General features: G+C 52.5%; 1 protein-coding gene across 2 annotated transcripts in view; it reads left to right on the top strand.

Moving 5' to 3' along the window:
- Positions 1 to 24,309, top strand: part of NUP188 (nucleoporin 188) — a 1,223,536-nt gene that overhangs the window by 585,809 nt on the left and 613,418 nt on the right. For both annotated transcript variants that reach the window (XM_085614037.1, XM_085614036.1), the window contains exon 23: positions 5,590 to 5,718. In XM_085614037.1, the coding sequence (XP_085470163.1) occupies positions 5,590 to 5,718 (129 nt within the window). The remainder of the gene's footprint in view (positions 1 to 5,589; positions 5,719 to 24,309) is intronic.

Genomic DNA, 24,309 nt, shown 5'->3' with positions numbered 1-24,309 from the left:
AGGAATGGACCTGGGTACTGTAGGTGCACAGGGCACATGCACCTGTACCCACACCACTGGCATAGGGCACCCAGCTAGAGGGATGGCTGATGTATGCCAGGGCAGTGTGTTGTGGGCATGGGGACGCGTGTCATGTTTTGTTCTGCACCCAGACACTCAGCCTGCAAGGGCAGTGTGTTTATGTCAGGGTACAGGGCCTCTAAGGATGGCACAATAAGTGCTGCAGCCCTTAGAGGCCTTCCCTGGTCACAGGGCCCTGGGTACCTAGTGTACCATTTACCAGGGGCTGACATGTGGCCAGGGTTTGCCAATTTGGGTTTAGGTTTCTGCAGAGTGTTTAGGGAAGGAACACAGGCCCTGGGTACCTGATTGGCAGGAGCCCATGGCACACTCAGTCAAAGTACATTCAACAATTCAGCAAAAAAAAGGGGGCATACCATGCAAAAAAGATGGCACTTTCTCACAATATTTTCACATACCTATTCTGAAATTGTACAGGACTTTTTTCCGTTTTATGGTGGGGTCTGGACGCTATCAGCTTGTGGTCCTTCTGTTTGGTCTTACATCCGCACTTCGAGTCTTCTCAAAAGTGATGGCGCTGGTTGCAGTGCATCTCAGAAGACAGGAATACCTGTATTCCCTCAACTGGGTGATTAGCTGATCAAAGCCAAGTCTCCAGAGTTGGTGTTGCATCATTTGGAGTTGGCAACACAGTTGTTAAACCTGGGTTTTACCGTCAACGTACCCAAATCTCACCTAGAGCTCTCTCAGTGCATGCTGTTCATAGGGGCAGTACTGGAGACTACGGTGAATCTAGCCTACCTGCTGCCTCAGTGGATTTCTGGACATTCAGGCTATGATTCCAGTGGAGGGATGGTTCCAGTCCTGAAGGTCTTACCCCTGCTAGGTCTAATGGACTCCTCAATTCTGTTGCATCCCGGTGCGTAAGGGCCCTCCAGTGGTGCCTCCACAAGCAGTGATTTCAACACAGCAGGGATCTCGGAGAGTCGGTCAGGATCTTCAGAGACACTACGCTGGGTCTACAATGGTGGGGTGTGTCCAGTAATGTCGTAGGGAAGCCGTCTCGCACTCTACTACCGATTGCCACAGTGATAAAGGATGCCTCCACTCTAGGGTGCGGCGCTCATCTGGGGGATCTGGAGATCAAAGGTCTTTGGTCTTCAAAGGTCAGATTGTTGCATATCAATCTGCCAGAATTGTGGGCAAAATGTCTGGCTCTCAAGGCCTCCCTCCCTTACATTTGTGGTCAGTCAGTTCAAGTTTTGACAGACAATACTACAGCGAAGTGGTCCATAAACGGGGAGGAATCTGGTTGTATCCTCTCTGCAGAGTGATTTTGTGACTCTGGTCCTGGGCTCATGACCACCAGATTTGCATCATGGCAAATCACTTGGCCGTGGTTCTGAATGTGCTCACGGACAGTCTCAGGTGGCACTTTTCAGATGATCGTGAGTTGCGTCTCCATCCAGAAGTAGTACAACACATTTTCTGGCTATGGGGGACCCCTCAGATAGTCCAATTTGCCACTCAAGAGAACGGACGCGCCCAGTCATTTTGCAGCCTTCTGTATCCGTTGCAGGGAGCTTTTGGGGAAGCGTTTCTATTGGACTGGGTCGCTCAGCTGTTAACGTGTTTCCCCCTTACCCTTGATTCCTTGGGTTCTGAGGAAGATTTGCCAAGACTGGGCCCAAGTCATATTAATAGCCCCGAATTGGCCACAAAACGTATTATATACAGACCTCCTTCACCTCTCTCTGTGCCCTCCTCTCAGTCTCCCTCACATGGCAGACTTCCTCTCGCAGGGGCAGGTTCTTCAACCCACTCTCCAGGGCCTGCGCCTACATGCCTCGAGATTGAACGGGGTAACCTAAGTTCTTTTTGTTCGAGGCATATGAGCTGCAGATCACACACTTGGGATAAGATCGCCATCTGTTGTTGGGCTCGGATGATTGCAGGTTGTTGTTGTCTTCGGAAGAAGCCTTTTAGTCACGAGATAGGTGACTCCTCCTCTGGACAACAGTGCGCATGGGCATCCACTCCATCCTCAGATTGTTTTGTTCCGCCATTGGGTTCGGATGAACTTTTCCACTCTGGCTGAAAACTTCTGAAATCCAGCTTTCGAAACCAAACAACCTTTACAACTCGACGTCGAAATCCAATCGGACCGGTTACGGATACGGCTCATGGAAAGGACACCTTTTAAAAAATGCCCCCAATGTGGAGCAAAGTTCCCCCACAGTGACCACCACGAGGTCTGCAACCTGTGCCTCTCGCCGGAGCATAACGAATCCAACTGTCCAGCCTGCGCCGCATTCCGTTCCAAGAAAACCATCCGGGACCGAAGAGCTCGACGCCATATCATGGCCAGACCAGCTCCAGAACCAGAGGACATCTTTGCCCAGGATGTCCCGGAAGACGACTCCGAAGACCTCCTAATCGTATCCGAAGCGGACGATTCTGATGACCTCATCACTCCGGGGCAACGAGTGAGTACCAGTGCTCCTACCCCAACCCCCCCAAAAAAGGCATTGGTCAAGACTCCGCCAGCTGGCCCCAGTCGCGACCGAAAATCGTCTTCAGAAGCCCCGCCCTCGGGCCCGGCTCCGAAGAAATATAAGCCTGCAGGTGGCTCGAGCAAACCTAATATTATTGTGCCCACAATACCTTCGGCACCGAAGAAGCAACCCCTCTCGGCACCGAAGCAGGCTCCGAGACCATCGAGGCCGAAATCTCCACCGGCACCAAAACATCCTTCGGCACCGAAGTCTCCACCGGCACCGGAAAGTTCTTCGGCACTGAAACCATCCTCAGTACTGAAAAAGTCCACAAAGACTCTACCGATCACCCAAAACACAGATCGGAACCGAAAAAGTCGGCGCCAAAGCCACTTTCGGACAATGAAGAACTTTTTCGCCCGGATCCCACGCAAAAAAGGATTTATATCAATCAAAAAACCGGACATGTCACCGCTGTGCCATACAAGAAACGGAAGCTGGACACAACACCTCCTCCAGCTCCCGTAAAGAAGGACTTTGCCACCTCACCCATTCGTCCTTCCTCTCCTATATTACCTCTCATCCCACCCCCTCTGCCCCCACCTCCTTCTCTACCATCTCCTTCACATTCACCACCTCCGCAGGATGCTGATGATGCTTTAGGGGGAGGGGGAGACCCGGATGACCTTAATGATCCTACTGATCCTTTCACACTCCCGGATACAGCACCCTTAGATGACTGGGCTTACCCTTTACCTGATATTCCTGATCCCACTACGTACCTCTCCAAACCCTCCCCTCCTGATGACCATTTAGGGTTTGGACAGCTCATAAACAGGGCAGCGCTGTTCCATGGCGTCACCATGCACTCAGATACAACTGAAGAGGACTTTCTCCTCGACACATTTGAGCAGTCGCAAAAATCAGTTCAGACGTTGCCCATGATTAAGGGAGTGATAAAACACGCCACTGAGGTTTTTAACGACCCTGTTAGAGCTAGGGTCCTTAACCCCCGCATTGAAAAAAAATATAGACCGGCCCCACAGGACCCCGCGTACATTAAGGCGCAGCTCCCTCTCGACTCTTTAGTTGTGCGGTTGTAACAGTAAAGGGGTATTTGTCTGCCCTTTCGTCATTCCTCTGCTTACCTGACCAACCGTCCCATTTTAGGTCCCCTAAAGTTTTAAGGTTTATTAAGGGACTTACTAAAAAGTTCCCTCCCACTAGTTTATCATGCGTCTTTGGGATCCTAATTTGGTTTTAACCATTCTAATGGGTTCTCCGTTTGAGCCCCTACATAGTTGTCCTTACAGATTACTTACTTTCAAAACTATTTTTCTTGTTGCAATAATGTCTGCTAGACTTGTTAGTTAATTGCAGGCATTACGTTTGAAATCCCCCCTTTACGATTTTCTATGCAACCAAGTTGGTATTGAGAACCAGGGCTGTTTTCCTGCCAAAGGTGGTTACTCCCTTCCACTTGGGCCAGTCTGCCACCCTTCCTACTTTCAATCCTCCCCACATCTGTCTAAGGAGGAAGAAAGGCTTCATCGTTTGGACCCTAAGACAGCTGTGAGCTTTTATGTGGATAGAACATTTGATCAGCTCTTTGTTGGATATGTGGGCAAGATAAAGGGGAAAGCAGTGCATAAGAGAACATTGTCCAGGTGGATCATCCTGTGCATAAAGATCTGCTGTCTCATGGCAAACAAGGAGCCGCCAGAAGGTATTTGTGCTCATTCTACATGAGCGGAGGCTTCCAGTTCTGCATTGGCTAGAGGTGTTCCTGTAGTTGACATCTGTAAAGCGGCAACCTGGGCCTCCCTCCACACTTTTGCAAAGCACTTCCGCTTAGACACCGAAGTGAAGAGAGACAGTCACTTTGTCCGTTCTGTTTTGCAAGATTTTTGGTATTGGCAGACAGGCACCCACCTCTGTGTGCGTGACTGCTTGGGATTCTATTCAAAAGGAGAGGAATCCACAGGTAGATGTATCCACCAGAAGAACAAAATACTTACCGTCGGTAGCACTTTTTCTGGTGTCTACAGTATCTACCTTTGGATTCCTCATTGACCCACCCGCCTCCCCCGTTGCTTGTCTGCTTATACCAAAAACTAAGTTGGATATGTATTTTGTTGACATTTACAAGTGTGTGTGTGTGTATGTGTATATATATATATATATATATATATATATATATCTCCTGTTTTGTTGCTTACTTCGCTCCCCAATCTCCGAGATACAAAGCCGGCACGGACCACGTTTCTGTGCAAATTAGTTTATTTATATATATATATATCTTTTTTAATTTGAGAATTACCAGATGCTTTTGCATGGGTACTGTTGTTTTCACCTGTTCGCCTCAAAGATCTGAAAAAAATGGGTGGAAACTGATGTCAGCACTCCGACGAGGACTTCTTATGGCTCCGATGACGGTCACGCGGAGTCGCATGCGCAGCTGTGGCATATGCCCTCGTCTATGTGGGAGAGCTGTAATTAAAAGTTTCCGTAAATGCTGGTTTATTGGGATATTTAAAAGGTGAGGAATCCAGAGGTAAATGCTGTATCCACCCAAAAAAGTGTTACCGAAGGAAAGTAACGTGTTAATTTTATGACTAATTCCTGTATCCCTTGAATGCGAAGCTGAAAGTCGAGTAGACTGCTCTGGCTGTTAAACCTGCACACTTGGTGGCCGTGGTTTAGCTCCTGATCAGTCCCTTCCGTACCAGACTCCATGATTTTTCCATTCGCCTGCCTACTCCAGGTCCAATACTTGTTGCATCAATTTAAGGCCATCATCGCAAGTTCAGGTGCTAGTTTGTCTGGATCTATTTAATTTAAATTAGGTATGTATTGTATTATTATAACTTGCCCTTCATCATATTTCCTCCTAGTCTATGTGTTATACACTCAGGCAGATGTTGGATTATTTACATTTTCCTGTTTCATGCAGGGTTTGTTGAAATGCTCGCATGTTTGAGATAAATAGAAGTCAGCTTAAGTGAGCTATATAGCACTGCACTCTTTGTTGATGCTGTATGACTGACTGGTCCATGGTGGCTTTCTTTTGCAGCAAGTCCCCTAGCCTGCAGTCTTTGTGTATCTTCAGCCTGGCCAACACAGAAGCGGGACAGGCTGTGGTGAACATCATGGGCATCGGAGTGGACACCATAGATGTTGTCATGGCTGCGCAGCCCAGCAGGTGAGTCTTTCTTTAAAGACAGATGCCGTCAGCAAATCTACGTCTCCAGGATGTTATCTTTTCTATAGTTGACCACCTGAGCATCTTTTGTCACCTCAAAAGCGAGATATTCAACATTTCAGAAGTATTGCATTCTATTTTGGTTTTTTCTTCACTAGACATCATTAGGTGGGAGTGTTTGTTTTAGTCCAGAGTATGTTGAAAAATCCCATAATTCTTGGCCCAGCTGTGTCAGTGTAGCTTATTTTTTTTTACCCTCAAAATTGACCTTTTTTTATCCTATGTCGTCTTTTCTGTTACGGCAGTATCCATCTTTTTCGATGTTTTCAAGTATCTGATAGAGACTACTAGCCGCAGATTCCTTCACGTAGAATTATCCCCAGGCGTGAGACTGGATCCGGAAACTTTTTGCCACAGCATCCTTGCGTGCCGGGGGCGGGGCGACATCACGTGACTCCGCCCAGGCGTCGTCCGCGTACGTGACGTCAGCGAGATCACATAAGACCCGCCCCGGCACGCCCTCGTTAGTTTTTTCCTTTTCCGCGTGCAACGTGGATCCGATCCTTGTTACGGGCCTGTTAGGCCCTTTTTTCTTCCATTTTTTAGTGGAACAGTGTGCAAATACCTTCGGGCTTTAAGACTTGCATGTCTTGTGGGCATCTTATGTCGCCGACGGACCCTCACCTCATTTGTATGTGGTGTTTGGGGGAGGATCGCGGCACCACAGACTGTACGCAGTGCCAACAGTTAAAGCTGAAGTTGCGGCGGGAGCGCCGGATGAAACTTCTCTCGGCGCGTCTCTCCAGGTCGACGTCCTCCCCTCATTCTGCTTCGACGGACGGCTTCAGACTCGGCCGTGGTCGTCGTCCTCTCCTTTCTCCGATGTCACGGGAGCGTCGCTCCCCGGTGGGTAAGTGTCGCAGTTTGTCCCCGGGGGCTGGTTTCCGGCCTCCCGGGGGCGTGGACTCTCCGCGGGTGATGCGGCCCCGCGTGTCGTCCTATCCACCGTTTCCCGGTGTTGGGGCATTGAGAGTCCAAATGGAGACATACGCGGCGGCTTTGCAGGCCTCGCTGGCGTCTCCTCCTCCTTCCCCTCCTGGGGCGTCGGCGAATCCCAAGGCCCTGTAACGCCCTGAACGTCTCAGGATCGTTTAACAGACACGACAATGAGGACGCAACCACTAGTGAAGGGTTAGTTGTTTTAATGAAGGCAAATATAATACAAAGAATAAACAAGTTATAGTCACTGGAATCCTCCAGGCTAAGTACGTTACCAGCCCACAGCACGGATGGTCCTAACCGTCCTCTGCATATACGCCGGTCCCGGCGTATGCCAACAGAGGGCAGAAATGAAATGGCCGACAATGCCAATCGGTAGGCTGTGAGGGGCACGAAGAGTGTTGGGGAGAATCGAGGAGTCAGGGAAACACCCAGCCGGGGTCTCTACCTGAAGGGAGCAGCCGCTCAACCTCTTCCTCAGACTGCACCGGGACGCGGAGTCACCTCCTGGTGATGCGTCACCGATACCCCAATCACAAGCAAGAAGACTGAACCGAGAGCAGCCGCTCGATCGATCCTGTGGACTTCCGAGTCTGTAACGCGGCAAACACCTCCTGGTGTGCGTTACAGCTGGCAGTCCCTGTGTCTCTGGTCGGGCTGGGAGTTACGACTCCAACCAGCAAAAGCACCACTGCGCTTGGACTCAGCCGAGTCAAAAAGCGAAGCTCAATGGTTGACCGGTAGAGCTTCCGGGTCCTTCACAGGTGACGATGGGGCAAGACACGGCCCAGGGAGTAACGACTCGACCTACCTCCGTTCTTGCCTTACTGGAGCACCACTCCGGAACACTGCTCTTCACGAAGCAGGTACGTCGGTGTGAACACAATATCCGACCGCGTTGTACCTCCCGGTTCCTCCCTTTATAGGGCGTGTTTTCCTTGAGTTATGTAACAGCTCTCCTGTTTACATAAGGGCGTGTTTCCTTGAGTTATGTAACAGCTCTCCTGTTTACATAAGGGCGTGTTTCCCTTGAGTTATGTAACAGCTCTCCTGTTTACATAAGGGCGTGTTTCCCTTGAGTTATGTAACAGCTCTCCTGTTTACATAAGGGCGTGTTTCCTTGAGTTATGTAACAGCTCTCCTGTTTACATAAGGGCGTGTTTCCCTTGAGTTATGTAACAGCTCTCCTGTTTACATAAGGGCGTGTTTCCCTTGAGTTATGTAACAGCTCTCCTGTTTACATAAGGGCGTGTTTTCCTTGAGTTATGTAACAGCTCTCCTGTTTACATAAGGGCGTGTTTCCCTTGAGTTATGTAACAGCTCTCCTGTTTACATAAGGGCGTGTTTCCCTTGTATGACAGGAATTCTTGACAGGCCCTCTGCTGCGCCGCCAGTGTCTCCGGTCCTGGCGCCGACTAGTTCGGATCCAGGCTTGGAGGATGTGGTGCTGTTGGGGTGCGGCTCCTCTGGGGCACCTCCTTCAGGCCACGGCGTCACTGTCTTGCCGCAAACTCCCGCGGGGGTCACTGTGGTGTTGCGAAAGGTCGCCGAGGCTCGGGTCGCATCCCCGGGCCCCTCTCGGTCTTTTGACAGGGTGGTCCTGTCTAAGGCCGAGGTGACGCCGCGCCAGCAGCAGCTGGACCCTCCTCGTCCCGCTCTGGGTCAAGGCAGAGGGGAGACCCCTCGTCCCTTTCCGGGCCCCTCTCGTCCCTCCACACAGGTGGCTGCCTTGTTGGAGGGCGAGTCGGAGGTTGAATCGTCCCTGGCACCGCCGCATGGGTTGCCGAGCGATCTTCGCCTCATTATCGGCCGCGGCTGTCAGAGGGCTTCGTGCCACTCCCCAGGCCCGTCTCGATTCCCCGCGCAGGTGGCTGCCTCGGCGGGGGTCGGGTCGGCGTCACTCCAGTCTCCACTCCGGTCCCCGGTGTGGGGTGACTTGGAGGTCCCCTGTCCGGCGACGCCGGCTGGTGCCGACGTCCCACCTCAGGCAGCGGATTCTACGGCTCCGCGCAGGGGTCGTACCGCGGATTCGTCTTCAGACGCTCCTTCTCCGGAGGCATGCATATTGGTGTCGTCCTCCCCGGAGACTGATCGCCGTGTGGTGTCTTTTTCACCGGCGTCGAAGGGCGGCTCCCCGCCCTTCCTGGGGCAGAGGTGTTCGTCGGAAGAGCGGCAGGTCCCTCATTCTTCAGCTCCTTATGAATTCCAGGTCTGGCCCTTGCCTGCCCCGCTTGGCCTCGGGGACGGCCGCCTTAGTTTGCAGCCGTCGCCCACGGAGGAGCTGATTTCTCCACCACGGGGCCCTTCAGAGGCGGGTGCGGACTCCGCTCACGCTGTGTCCATGGCTGTGGGAATCCTGCGCATAGGTGATCCGGTGGCTCACTTTCCGGCGGACCATCTATTGGAGGTCCTCCACCAGGGCTCTGGTGGGAGGGAAATCTTACTTCCCTTTGAAGGTTCGCTCCTTTCTTCCCTGACGGGGGCTTGGAAGCGTCCTGCCTCAGGGGACCCAGTGCCTCAGCATCTTCTGCACCAGAACCTCCCGGCGCCGCATGACCCAGCGTGCCTTTCCCTTCGCCCCTCAGCCGCCTTTTGTGGACTGCTTTTCCCTCCCTGCCACCGCTGTTAACTCAGCCGTCCCGAAGCCCGCTGGCTGGACTCTTGGGGACGCAACATGTTCGCCTCGACCAACGCTGCCCTGCGGGCCCTTAACACCTTGTGTATGCTGGCTAGGGCCTCCTCCTGTTTGTTGGACTCAGCGGAGTCTCTGGGATCTGCAGCTTCCCAGGAGTCTGGCCTGGTGGATTTGCGGCATCATGCGTTGGATGGCCAGGAGCTTGCGCTGCTCCTCACAGCGTGGTATCGTATTGCTGCATTGTAACCAAGTTGTGATATCTGCATAGCTCCATTTTTAGTAAGCTTCGTAATTTCATAGCGCTATTATCCCACAGCGCTTACATTGCTTTGATTGCATTGTTGTGTGTGATTTCCCCCGGTGCCCTGCTCTGACCTCCCCTCCATTTTGATCCTGCTGTTGTTGTGTTCCCCTGAGCCCGCCACGCCTCCCAGCTGAGCCGCCCTCGCCCCTCCCCCTCCGCTATCCATATATGACAGTAGTTCCCGCGCGCAGCGTCCACGCGCAGCGTCCGCGCCCGACCCGCGCCGAAGGTGCCCCAAAGGTAAGCCCGTCTACGCCCGTCCGCGCCTGGACCGCGCCCAGCGCCAGACCCCCTGCCCCTCGAGCTGCCCAGCCCTCCCGCATTACCTACGATGCCGCCTCCCTCCTAGCCCTCGACCCCGGTCGCGCCCCCAACTGCGTCCTTGCCGCTCCTGGACACACCCATGGCCCTTTCTCCTGCTACTCCTGCAAATTCAGCGGCACCGACAACATCTCTGCTACGTCCACACCACAGATTCCCGACCCCAACCACCTACAATGCATCCTTCTCAACACCCGATCGGTCCATAGGCATGCCATTGACCTATGGAATCTACTAGACACCATTTCCCCGGACATCGCCTTCCTTACGGAAACATGGATGAATGCTTCCTCCGCACCAGACATCACCATTGCCATCCCTGAAGACTATAAGATCACCCGCAAAGACCGTACCAGCCACACAGGAGGAGGAATCGCCATCGTCCACAAGAAATCTATCCGCATCTCAACCAGCTCTGACGTCAATCTCGCCAACTCCGAACATCTTCACTTCCAGATCCACATCGACCCCAAAACAACACTCAGAGGCACTCTCCTCTACAGACCACCAGGACCCCGCGCAAAATTCAGTGAAGACATCACGGACTTCATCACCCCACACGCGCTCCCCTCCAAAGATTACATCCTTCTGGGAGACCTCAACTTTCACCTTGAAAAGACCAACGACCACAACACCTCCACCCTCGTGGACAACCTCGCCAACCTCGGACTTAAACAACTAGTCACTTCCCCCACCCACATCGCAGGTCACACACTCGACCCCATCTTCACATCCAGCAATCATATCTCCTTCTGCCACACTACGGATCTCCTCTGGACCGACCACAGCTGCGTTCACTTCATCTACAACAAGCCGAAACCCATCATCCACTCCCAACCTACCCTGCAAAGAAACTGGAACAAAATCACCACGGACCAAATCTCCGCATCGCTCCTTCGAAACTCCCCAGCCCTCTCGTCTAACGCCAACGAAGCCGCCGCCAACCTCACCCTATGGTTATCCAACACCGCCGACACCTTAGCTCCACTGAAAAAACATCAAAGCAAACCTGGCAGCAAGAAAGCCTCATGGTTCAACAATGATCTCAAGAAGTCCAAGAAACTCTGCCGCTCCCTTGAAAAGGCCTGGAAAAAAGACCCAACCACCAGCACCAAGGACGCCTTCAAAAGCGCCACCCGCACCCACCACCAACTGATCCGAAAAGCCAAGAAAACAGCTTTCAAGGATCGACTTGACAACAACGCCCACAACAGCAAGGAACTTTTCAACATCGTCAAGGAATTTTCCAATCCCTCGGCCAACTCCAACGACATCACCCCCTCTCAAACCCTCTGCGACTCCCTAGCCTCTTTTTTCCACAACAAGATTGCAGACATCCACAACAGCTTTGACAACCAACCCGGAAACCAACCCACCCTACCATCTGCTGACCACCTTCCCCCCGTGAACACCCTTAACGCTTGGAACCCAATCTCCACTGAGGACACCATCCGCCTGATGAATTCCATCCACTCAGGATCCCCCACAGACCCATGCCCTCACCACATCTTCAACAAAGCAGACTCCGTCATAGCACCGCACCTCCGAGACGTCATCAACTGCTCCTTCAACTCCGCTACCTTCCCAGAAGACTGGAAACACGCCGAACTCACTGCCCTTCTGAAAAAACCAACAGCGGACCCCACCGAACTCAAAAATTACCGCCCCATCTCGCTTCTTCCATTCCCGGCCAAAGTCATCGAGAAAGCCGTCAACAACCAGCTCGCCGCTTTCCTCGAAGCCAACAAATCCCTCGACTCCTCACAGTCCGGCTTCCGAGCCAAACACAGCACTGAGACCGCCCTCATCGCAGCAACAGACGACATTCGAACTCTACTGGACAACGGAGACACAGTCGCCCTCATCCTCCTCGACCTCTCTGCAGCATTCGATACAGTCTGCCACAGCACCCTTCTACAACGCCTCAATAACATCGGAATCCAAGGAAGAGCACTTGAATGGATCACCTCGTTCCTCACCGGAAGAACCCAGAGAGTCCGCCTTCCTCCATTCAAGTCCGAGGCCTCTGAAGTCATCTGCGGCGTCCCTCAAGGATCCTCACTCAGTCCCACCCTCTTCAACGTATACATGAGCCCCCTCGCGGCCATCGCACGCCGACACAACCTCAACATCATCTCCTACGCGGACGACACTCAACTAATCCTTTCTCTCACCAATGACCCTAGCACCGCCAAAACTAACCTACACGAACGAATGAAAGAAGTTGCCGAATGGATGAAACAAAGCCGTCTGAAACTGAACTCAGACAAAACTGAAGTCCTCATCTTAGGTACATCCCTCTCTGCATGGGACGATTCCTGGTGGCCTGAAGCCCTCGGAAAAGCACCCATCCCGACAGACCACGCACGGAACCTAGGCGTCATCCTGGATTCTTCACTCTCAATGAACAGACAAGTCAGCGCCGTATCCTCTTCCTGCTTCAACATTCTTCGCATGCTCAGAAAAACATTTCGCTGGATCCCCCTCGAAACAAGGAAAACAGTTACCCACGCTCTTGTCACGAGCCGACTGGACTACGGAAACACCCTCTACGCGGGTACTACCGCAAAGCTCCAGAAGAAACTCCAACGAATCCAAAACGCATCAGCCAGGCTCATATTAGACATCCCTCGCAACGAACACATCTCTGATCACCTTAAAGACCTCCACTGGCTACCCGTCAATAAGAGGATCACCTTCCGACTGCTTACCCACGCACACAAATCACTCTACGACATCGGACCAGATTGCCTCAACTCTCGACTGTCCTTCTACACCCCCTCCCGCCAACTACGATCTTCCAGCCAAGCCCTCGCCACTATACCTCGCATCAACAAGACCACCATGGGAGGCAGATCCTTTGCATACCTGGCTGCTAAAACATGGAACTCACTCCCCGCCTACCTTCGCCTCACCCAGAACCACCTAGCGTTCAGAAAGCAGCTTAAAACGTGGATATTTGACAAATAACCCTCCTCCCCTTCCTAAGCGCCTTGAAACCCTCTGGGTACGTAGTGCGCTATACAAATTCTATGACTTGACTTGACTTGACATCTCGGAGGTGCTGGGCCTTGCCATGGCTTCCTCTGTCGCTCTCCGTCGCTATGCTTGGCTTTGGGACGGAGTATTCCCTGAGAATATTCGGGAGCGACTCATCGACCTTCCGTTTGATGGCAGCCTGTTGTTCGTGCCCCGGCCGACACCGCCATTCAAAGGCTCTTGGCAGGGCTCCATCCTCCTCCTCCTCCGTCCCCTCCTCGGTGACTTCTGTGTTGGGTTGATTCTGGGCCTTCTTAGGCCGGCTGTTCTGCTTGTGCAGTGTGTTTTCTAGCCATTTAGGTCCGTCCTTATGACTTTGGCATTGTTGGCTGCTGGGCGGCCCTTGTGTTGTTTGTGTGTGGTTCTGCAGGAGTTGTTGCGCAGACTTGGCCCTGAGATTGGGCCTTATGCTTTGCTTGCACTGCTTGTCAAGCCTTCAGCGGGGGTGTATTTTTCCCCGTGGCTCTTTTGTTTTTTCTTCTGCTGCGGAAGTTCTTCCAAAGAGGGTTCCCATATCTTGGGACTTAACGTACTCTATGTGGGGTAGTGGTAGCTGTCATATGGCTTGCGCTCTGCTAGAGGGTTCTGGTCACCTTCGGGTGCCTGTTCTCCATGGCATTTAGGTAGGTTGCTTTTGCTTCCTGAGGTCGTGTGCGTGGCCACTCGTAGTGGTGGCTCGGGCATCTCCTCCTCCTCTCCCTGCTCCTGTCCTGAGGTCTGGGATGATCTTGTGTCTCCCTTGCCGGGCATCGCCTACTCGGCCTTCCTGGGTCCTCGGGCTGTTCTTCTTGCTTCTGGCTTTGACTGCCGGCGCTGGTCTGGCTGGCAGGCTGCTCTCTATCTGGAGTGGGTTCGCCTTCTTTTCCCTAGTTTCCTTGGGTCCTCTAGGCTTCTTCTTCTTTTTCTTCTGCTTTGCCTGTCTTGGCATTGGGCGGACGCTATGTTGCCTTGTGAGGGAGTGGGGTGCTTCGGCACTCTCCGTCCTTGCCCTTGGTTCCTCTGCTGTGAGTGTACGAGCCTCTTCAGCTTTCTTTCCCTCCTACATCCCCTTGGGGTCGGTGGGGTCCTGCTTGTGGGGTTCCCTTAGCCTGGCAGGGGCGAGGTTCTACCTGGTCCGCAGATCTGGTCCCCTGTGGGGCCCTCTGTTCTGCATTGGCTGGTAGGGTCCTTTCGCAGACCCTCCTTCCCAGGGGTATTGCTAGGGTATCTATTCTACGTGAAGGAATCTGCGGCTAGTAGTCTCTATCAGATGTACGAGTTACTTGCCTTCGGTAGCGATGTATCTGGTAGAGACGATTCTAGCTGCAGATTCCTTCACGGCCTGCCCTTCCTCCCCTATTCTGCTAGGACCCTTGGGTTGGTCTTCGGTACTCGCCTCCCGGTGGGGGGCTGTGTCTCCTGTGAGTGCCTTCCTTGTTCTGGATGGGTGGCTCCGTCTGGGGGGCGGTTCATTCCTCCTTTGGTCCTTTGGAGGATGGGGTTCCGGTGCCCTGCTGCTCTGGCTACTCCACTTTTGGGGGGGATTGCTTTCTATCCCTGTCCTCCCTTCCTTCCATTGCTATCCTCTGATTAAGGGTCATCTGGCCTTGTCTTTCCCTTGTCCCTTGTGGGTGGTTGCCCTCTAGGTTGGGGTGGCTTGGAGGTTTGTTGTCCCTGTCTGTCTTGGGACTGGTCCCATTCCTTGCTCAGGATGAGGGGGGGTGGGCTTCCTACGTGTGCCATGACTTTTATGCCTGTTCTTGCCTTCGGGGCACAGGGATGGGAGGTTGTCTATGTGCGGGCAGGGTGGCTGCGCAGGTTTCTGCTTGTTCTTCTTCTTTCCCTGCCCTTGGGGGTCTGCGGTGTTGGCACTACCCTGGTGGTGGTGTTAGTCACCGTTTCTTTACAATTTTTTCTGCTCTACGCACACCGTTTCCATGCTCCCTCTGTTTTTTATCTGGTGGTTCTGCGTTGGGGTGCGGAAAAGTTCTCCGAAGAAAACTTATGTGGGCGCGCCGGAGCGGGTCTTATGTGACCTCGCTGACGTCACGTACGCGGACGACACCTGGGCGGAGTCGCGTGGTCGTCCCGCCCCCGGCGCGCTGGGATGCTGTGGCAAAAAGTTTCCGGATCCAGTCTCACGCCTGGGGATAATTCTACGTGAATTAATCGGCGGCTAGAATCGTCTCTACCAGACACATCTTTACCGAAGGTAACGAACTCGTACTTTGATGTCATAGTTGTTTGAGATTTAATCAGGTGTAATGTCTATGTTCAATACCTTTTTCTTTTTTCTGCGTTTGAGCTACTAAGAGGTTTCAATTGTCACACTCAGCTGTGATGATGCAAGGGGAATGTTCAGAATGTTCTTTCAAAAGTGCATTTTGGTAGAAAATCATGCAGGCTGAAGTTACCAGTCCCCGGGCACCTGAGAAGGCAGTTGCCATTTCTAGATGGTATGAATACACAAGTGAAGTTTATTTTGATATGGGACAAAAAATGCGTTTTCTTCAATAAATAGTTTTCCTTTGTATGAAGCTGCCTCCTTAAAATATATCATCATACATACCATACAGAATGCAGAGGAGAATAAAACAGTTGCAAAGTGCAATAATAATAATCCACATTTGTAAAGCGCAAACAATCACCCGTAAGGGTCTCTAGGCGCTGGGGGCCGTCGGGAAGATTAAGCAAGCTCTATTGCCCAGAGTCACATGGTGCTGGGCTGATCTGCTGCCGGCGCCGGCGATCGAACCGTGATCCCCAGATTCCTGAGTCAGTCGCCCTGGCCACGGCGCCACATCTCTTCCACATGGGGAATGGGGTGAAATAGAACATTGCTAAAAAGCAAATGTAAAAATATTTTCTGATGGATACATCTGCCAGTGGATTCCTCACCTTGTGAATATCCCCTGCGCCAGCATTCCACTGAACTTTTTTCCCCAGCTCTCTACGCCGACGTGGACGACGTCATAATGCATCGGCTCCGCTCGCGACTCCATATGACGTCACCAGAGCCATAAGAGAGCCACGTCGGCGTGATGACGTCAGTTCCCTTTTTTCCGCGCCGTCAACGCGCAACGGCTACTTTGTAGTCGTTTACTGTTGGAAAAAATTGTCATGTCTTCGACTAGGAAGTCGGGTTTTAAACCCTGTAGGGAATGTGGGGGCCACATGTCTATGACAGACCCCCATGAAGATTGTTTGTGGTGCCTTTCATCTGACCACGACGTGGAAGATTGTTCCAGCTGCAGGAGGATGAATCCCAAGGCCTTGAAAGAAAGGGAGGCGAAGCTCTTCATGGCCAAGGCTAAGAAGGAGAAGAGAGGTAGGAAGAAGGAGAGATTGAGGCCGGACTCGTCGACTTCGCATTCTTCGAAGTCGAAGAAGCATCAGAAGAAGAGGAAGCATTCCTCTCGGCGCCGGTCTTCGAAGAGCAAGGCGTCGAGATCTGCTTCGCCTCAACGGCGCCGTCACCGGTTCCAGTGGAGTCTTCGGCTTCTGAAGCTGAGCAAGAGCAAAGAAAAAAGCCTTCTCCAGAGCCGGATGATCCTACGGCGCCTGTTGAGGACACTGCGGCGCCGGTACCAGGTACTCCGCAACCGGATCCGGGATCAATCCCTTATCCGCAGTTCCTGACTCCGGGTACAGATTCGTCGCATTTTTTAAATGCAATGTATGGGATTTTCCAACGGGCTGCCTTCCCATCCGGCGCACCTACTGGTCCCGTGGGTCCTATGGCTTATACTCTGGGAGTGCCGCAGCATTACGCTCAGGCCCCGTTTATGCCCTTTCTGCCGATGGCGCCTTCGTGGCAGTTTCTGGCACCGTCTGGGGATCCATCTCGGCTTCGACTGGATCGACCTTCTTCGGAGCCTTCCTCGACGCCGTTGCCGACTCCCTCAGCGCCGCGTCCGGCGCCGCCGACTCCGGCGCCGCCGACCCCGACACCTTTGGCTCCACGTTCGGTTCCACCGACTCCGCGTACCATGCCGACGACGCCGGCTCCACGGATCCGCTCAAGGAGAGAGGCCCAGAGGGTCTTGGAGGAGGAACGTTATAGAGTGGAGGTGGAAGAAGGTGAGGTGGATACGTCCTCTGACGAATTTCAGGGGATTCAAGAGGCTAGTGGCCTGGATACAACTCCGGAGTGGGAGCATTCTTCCTCTAGGTCCTCTCCCCCGCAGGAACTGGCTCCCTACCATCTGGTTATAAAAAAGGCCGCAGAGTTGTTGGATTTGCAGTTGCCCTCTGCGGAGTATAAACCTAACCTTCTGACGGAGGTGTTGCATTCGCCTGCCTCGACCTCTGAGCCCTTTCTGCCTTTTAATGAGGCTATTTTGGAGCCAGTTATGGATGTCTGGCGTAAGCCACTCTCTTCGCCAGCAGTTTCCAGGCAAGTGACGAGAAGATATAGGGTGGCACCTGGGGATCCAGGTTTTCTATCTCCATACCCTTCTCTAGAAAGTCTGGTGGTGCAGGCTTCATGCTCGAAGCATGCTTCAGGAGCCTTCCCTCAGACTCCGGCGGACAGGGAGTCCAAAAAGGCTAAACAGGCAGCTAAGAAGACCTTTTCTTCTGGGAGCATAGCGCTTAAGTCCACTAATGCCACGTGCTTGCTTGGGCGCTATGTTCATGCTTTGATGGACTCAATGAAATCTTTATTCCCTAAGTTACCAGAAGGTGACAAGGCATCCTTTATGGAAGTGGTTACGGATACTCAGGCTGCTGCGAGGCAGGTGATTCAGTCGAGGCTTGATATGGCTGATTCGGTGGCAAGGATAATGAGGTCATCTATAGCCACTAGGAGGCAAGCGTGGCTTCGTTCGTCTGGCTTCTCTACGGATGTTTAGGCCACATTGGTGGATTTGCCTTTTGATGGACAGAGACTCTTTGGTGAAAAGGCTGATTCTGCCCTGCAGAGATTTGAAGAGAGCAGGGTGACGGCTAAATCTTTAGGTCTGCAGGCTCCTGCTAAAGGATTTGGGCTTAAGAAGTTCAGAGGTTTCGGGAGGTCTTCATTTCGCTCCTACCGGCAGCCTCAGCAGCAGCAACAGCAGAATCCCCTCTATAGGTCCTATAGAGGGAGACAAAGAGGTCGGAGAGGTTCTGGCCGCAACCCCACTTTATCTTCTGCCTCCTCTGCTCCCAATGAAGCTTTAGGGACGCAGCCCTAGATCCCCCATCCTGGATCATGTAAGACCTGTGGGGGGTCGGGTGTCCCACTTTCTGCAGGGTTGGAAATCTGTTACAACCGAGCTTTGGGTTTTAAACCTCGTGGAGACTGGGTACACCCTTCCCTTTCAGGAGTTTCCTCCCCCTTACCCTCCTTGCCAAGGTTACTGCTCGGAAGACCATCTGCTTCTTCTGCAGAAGGAGGTACTAGCTTTGCTTCAAAAGGGTGCGATAGAAGTGGTTGCGGAGCAGGAAAGGGGTTCGGGATGCTACTCCCGGTATTTCCTAATTCCCAAGAAGGATGGCAGATTGCGTCTGATGCTGGACCTCAGAGTCTTGAACTTTTACCTGAAACAGGAGAAATTCAAGATGCTGATCCTTGCGCAGGTTCTTCAAGCGTTGCAGCAAGGAGACTGGATGGTGTCGCTCGACTTGCAGGACGCGTACTTCCATGTCCCGATCCTGAAGTCGCACAGGAATATCTCAGTTTTACGGTTGGGTCGCAACATTACCAGTTTGCGGTCCTCCCGTTTGGTCTTACTACCGCACCTCGAGTCTTCACGAAGGTGATTGTAGTGGTAGCGGCCCATCTCAGGAGGTCGGGGATTTCGGTTTTCCCCTACCTGGACGACTGGCTTCTGAAGGCAGAGTCCCCAGAGATGGTGCAGCATCATCTGCAGGTAACATCTCAGCTGTTATTCGAATTAGGTTTTTCGATAAACGTGCCCAAATCTCACCTGGTGCCCTCTCAACGCAACCTGTTCATAGGGGCGGTACTGGACACTACTGTGTGTCGAGCCTTTTCTCCTCCTCAAAGAATTCTCGACATACAGGAGATGGTCCCTTTATTCCACAATGGAGCGGTTGTTCCAGTTCTGAAGGTCCTTCGCCTGCTCGGTCTGTTCGCCTCCTGCATTCTGTTGGTCAACAATGCACGCTGGCACATGAGGGCGCTCCATGGGTGCCTCTGCAGGCAGTGGTATCAGCACAACGGTGATCTCAGGGAGTCGATCAGGATCTCCAGAGAAGCTGCAGTGGATCGATCTTGGTGGAGCGTGGAGGGTAATCTGTCTCAAGGAAAGCCCTTCCATCTGCCTCCATCGGTGGCCACAGTGATAACGGATACCTCCACCTTAGGGTGGGGTGCTCATCTGGGGGATCTGGAGATCAAGGGTCTTTCGTCTCCAGAGGAAAGGTTGCTTCACATCAACCTTCTGGAATTGCGGGCGATTCGTTTGGCGCTCAAGGCCTTCCTCCCTTCCCTTCGCGATCAGTCGGTTCTAGTCCTGACAGACAACACTACCGCGATGTGGTATGTCAACAAGCAGGGAGGAGTGGGGTCGAATTGTCTCTGCAGAGAGGCCCTGCGTCTTTGGTCCTGGGCTCAGGAGCATCGGATTTGTCTGATGGCAAATCATCTGGCCGGGGTGCTGAACATGCGTGCGGATAGTCTAAGTCGGCATGTTAAATTTGAGGTATGAAGGTCGTAGGGAAAATGCGCATAACCTTTTGCAACTCCGGACTGTAGGAGAGTAGGGTCTGCTTCCTATGGTCACCCCCACTTTTTGCTTTTGCTTCCCTGGTTTTCGACTTAGATGTGGCTGTGGGCCTGCTAACCAGACCCACAGCCCAGCTGTTCTCTCTCTAAATTCACACTATGTACTTTAGGTACATAACCCAATTGGTAAGGATCACCCTCTAGGGCCCTGTACAGTGTACCTTAGGTACCCAGGGCATGGGTGTACCCTAGGCCTTCCAGGGGCTGCGGCATGTATTATGCCACCCCTGGCTGGCCTCCCATCATGACACAACTGGCTGATCACTCAGCTGGGGCAAGGTCGTGTACTCACCCCTTGCTTAGGTATAGTATTCCTATACCTACCTTATATATAGACACATGGGTAACCTTTCAGTCACTCCTATGGCAGGCCTTAACAGTCCTGAAGGCAGAGTGCTTGGTAACATGTGAGCTAGTGCTCTAGCATGAGCTGAGCCTGTCTGCAGCTTTCGGAACCATGTCCTTATAGCTGTTCTATGATATCGCCTACCATATACTCTTAAAGTGCCTTATAATCCTCGCGGTTATGGTAACTGTGAGAAGTTGGCCTGATATATGATGTCACTAGTTCTAGTGTACACCTTGTATCAGTCCAAACAACCCTTATGGTGATTGGTTGTAAAGTCATCCTTATAGACCAGCTATCCTATTGGTAGCATGGACAAGAGCAGTCTTAGGCTAAACTCTGTATGGCATGTAAAGCCAGCTGTTATACCATTTGCAATCCCTTGAATACCAAATGAAAGATGAAAGAACACCACAACAGATATATTATTAAAAATAGAATGTATTTATTCTAGTCAAAAATACCCTCAGCATTCTTTATGAGATTCGAGGTAAGTACAACACAGTCTTATTTAACCATACATAAGTCACGCAGGTAAGTAATACAGTTAGGCCCTAGGGGCCACGCAAACCATATACTAAGTAAGTGGTATAAGGACCACTGTCACGAACACAGGATAGGCCTAGGCCTAGGGAATCGCTGGGGCTACACTATACTACCAAAGGTTAGGAAGTGGGAGGCCCACGGGATTCAGGTGCAGAGTGGAAACACTTGCACGTAATGCGTAAAAGTCGATAGAATCACTAGCAGTTAGAAATAAGCAGTTTTAGGACACTTCTGGTATAGCTAGAAAGTCGAGACTCGGAAACTAGACCCTAGGATAGTCAATACCCTTGTGAGCACCAAAGTACCCATGTTACCTAGCCCACGGGCTGCGGGTGCATAGGTGTGAACTTGCGTCAGGTTTCGTCGTGGACTTCTATGGATGCCTGAAGGAAAGTTGCTGACAGGCAGTCAGTGAAGAGTGTCCGGTGGATCCCAAGGTGGGCATCAAGAAGGAAGGAACCTGCAAGCAGAAGGGACAGAGTCTAGGTCACCAGCCAGGAGCCAGGAAGGAGCCAGGAAGGAACCAGGCGATGTCGTGAAGATGCAGGTGAAGAGATGAAGCTTGTCGCAGCAGCCACGGGTACCAGGAGACGTCGAGGACGACCAGGACCAGGAGGTGAGCTGTCCCCAGAAGGCTCTTGTTGGCGGCGTCTAAGTCGAGTCAGGACCCAACAAGCCTTGACAAGAGGAACCCACGCAGGATGGTCGACTTGCTTCTGGTGCAGACCAGGAAGGTCTGGGGTGCTTCTCTTTCACAGAGGAGCGGGTGCCAGTCTGGAGGAGCCGGACCAGCAAGATGAAAGTAAAGGTTCATCGACGCAGAGGCTACTAGCCAACGGGCCAGCAACCGGACAACACGTCGAGCAACACAGGTGCAGAAGGGCCCCACGCAGAACACGTGAAGTGTGGGGAGCTGGTCTTCTTTGCAGATGGTGCTCGGGAGTGGGGCTTCTCAATTCCCCAAGCACAGCCTCGAGGAAGCCTCAGAAGTCGCGCTAGTCAGTTACTAGCCACTTTTCCCAAGTCGCCGGTCCCACGTCCCTCGTCGCCTCCACGGGTCTCAGCTTCGCTGGAGATGTGGATCTGGTTCAGAGGTGTCTGGAAGTCTCGGCGCTGGTCAGTCTCTGCAATCGTCCCTCGTAGGATTCAGTCGCAAAGCAAGCAGCGGTCGCTGGATGGTGCCTGGTTGCCCAGGGTGGTCACTCCTTGGCCACAAGGGAGATTTCTTCAGTCTTCTTCCTGAGGTCGAATGTCGAAGGTCCAGAGTTACTGTTCAAGTTGCAGATTCGGGTTAATCTAATTTAGCAGGGCCCAACTAGCTACTAATATACTGGGCTAGTGGGCTGGGCTACCTGCAAGGTCCCTCCTATGGGTGGGACCAGGAAGGGGAGTGGCTACACCCCCTTTCCTTTGTCCAGTTGTGCGCCAGAGCTGGGGCTGGAGTGCCCCAGCACCGGTTTGAACTGGACTATGCATGGAGCACCTTGTGTGCCCCTGGCATGTCTCATTCCTTTCAGCCCTCCCTGCCCCAATACACTAAAGTCTGTCTGGGGAGGTGCTAGCACCTCCCCAAGCAGGAAACCTATTGTCCAGGCCTCCCTGGCTGGGAGGGCTCCCAGCTGCAGGAGGGCAGACTCGTGTCTGTGGCAGCAGCATCCATTTTGTGATGCTGAGGCTTTGGTTAGAGATAAACAGCAAAGTAGGATTTTAACATGTCTCTCCCTCTAGAAGGGAGGAATAATATCCTCATTACCAGAAATGGTATGGGGGTATTATTCCAAAGTGTTAGACACCTTACACGACCTGTTTTGATAAAGCCAAACCATAGTTACCATAACCGTTTAAGATTATAAGGCACTTTAAGAGTATATGGTAGGCTATATCATAGAACAGCTATAAGGACATGGTTCCAAAAGCTGCAGACAGGCTCAGCTCATGCTAGAGCACCATCTCACATGTTACCAAGTACTCTGCCTCCAGGATTGTTAAGGCCTGCCATAGGAGTGGCTGATAGGTACACATGTGTCTATATATAAGGGTAGATATAGGTATACTATATCTAAGCAAGGGGTGATTACACGACCTTGCCCCAGCTGAGTGATCAGCCAGTTGTGTCTGATTGGAAGGCCAGACCAGGGGCTGGCATAATACATGCTGCAGCCCCTGGGAGGCCTAGGGTACACCTATGCCCTGGGTACCTAGGGTACACTGTACAGGGTCCAATACGGTGATCCTTACCAATTGGGAATGTACCTAGGGTACATGGAGTCCATTTTAAAGAGAGAGCAGACAGCCTGAGACCCTGCTAGACACTAGGCAAAAAGTTGGGGGTAACCATAGTCCGATATCCACCTTCCTACACCACGCAAACCATATACTAAGTAAGTGGTATAAGAACCACTGTCAAGAACACAGGTTAGGCCTAGACCTAGGGAATCGCTGGAGCTACACTATCCTATCAGTTGCTAGGCAGTGGGAGGCCCACGGGATTCAGGTGCAGAGTCGAAACACTCACGCGTAATGCGTTAAAGTCGATGGAAATAGTAATGTTTAGAATTAAAGAGTTTTAGGACACTTCGGAAGGAACTAGGAGTTAGAGACTTGGAAACTAGACACTAGGATAGTCAATACCCTTGTGAGCACCGGAGTACTCAAGTTACCTAGCCCACGGGCTGCGGGTGCATAGGTGTGAACTTGCGTCGGGTTTCGTCGTCGACTCCTATGGATGCCTGAAGAAAGATGCTGACAGGCAGTCAGTGAAGGGTGTCTGGTGGATTCCAAGGATGGAATCAAGAAGGAGGATACCTGCAAGCAGAGGGGACAGAGTCTAGGTCACCAGCCAGGAGCCGGGAAGGAACCAGGCGATGTCGTGAAGATGCAGGTGAAGAGGTGAAGCTTGTCGCAGCAGCCACGGGTACCAGGAGGCGTCGAGGACGACCAGAACCAGGAGGCGAGCTGTCCCACGAGGGCTCTTGCTGTCGGCGGCGTCTATGTCGAGTTTGGACACAACAAGCCTTGGCAAGCGCAACCCACGCAGAAGGAAGGATTCGCTTCTGTTGCAGACCAAGAAGGCCTGAGGTGCTTCTCTTTCACAGGGAAGCAAGGGCCAGTCTGGAGGAGCCAACCCAGTAGTGAAAAGTCAAGGGTTCGTTGTCGCAGAGGTTACTAGCCAACGGGCCAGCAACCGGACAGACACGTTGAGCAGGAAAATGCAGAAGGGCCCCACGCAGAACTCGTGGAGTGTGGAGGACTGATCTTCTGTGCATATGGTGCTCGGGGTTGGGGCTTCTCAATCCCCAGAGCGCATCTTCGAGGGTGCCTCGGAAGCTGCGCTGGAAGCTAGTAGCCAATTTTCCCAGGTAGCCGGTCTCACGTCTCTCGTCGCCTCCACGGATCTCAGCTTTGATGTGGATCAGGGTCGGAGAAGTCTGGAAGTTAAGGCGCTGGTCGGGCTCTGCAGTCTGTTCCTCGTAGAACTTCGGGCAAAGCAAACGGCAGGTCGCTTGATGGTGCCTGTTTGCACAGGGTGGCCACTCCTTGGCCACAAGGGAGATTCTTCAGTCTTCTTCCGTAGTCGAATGTCGAAGGTCCAGAGTTTCTGTTCAAGTTTCAGTTGTCAGGATAATCCAAAGTCCTAGGGACTCAGCTCCCACTCTTATACTAATCTGGGGGGCTGGGTTACATGCTAG

The sequence above is a fragment of the Triturus cristatus genome, chromosome 1_2 (genome assembly GCF_964204655.1).
Source record: "Triturus cristatus chromosome 1_2, aTriCri1.1, whole genome shotgun sequence".
Lineage (NCBI taxonomy): Eukaryota > Metazoa > Chordata > Amphibia > Caudata > Salamandridae > Triturus > Triturus cristatus.
The sequence above is the reverse complement of the archived record's forward strand: the minus strand, read 5'-3'. Positions and strand labels throughout refer to the sequence as shown.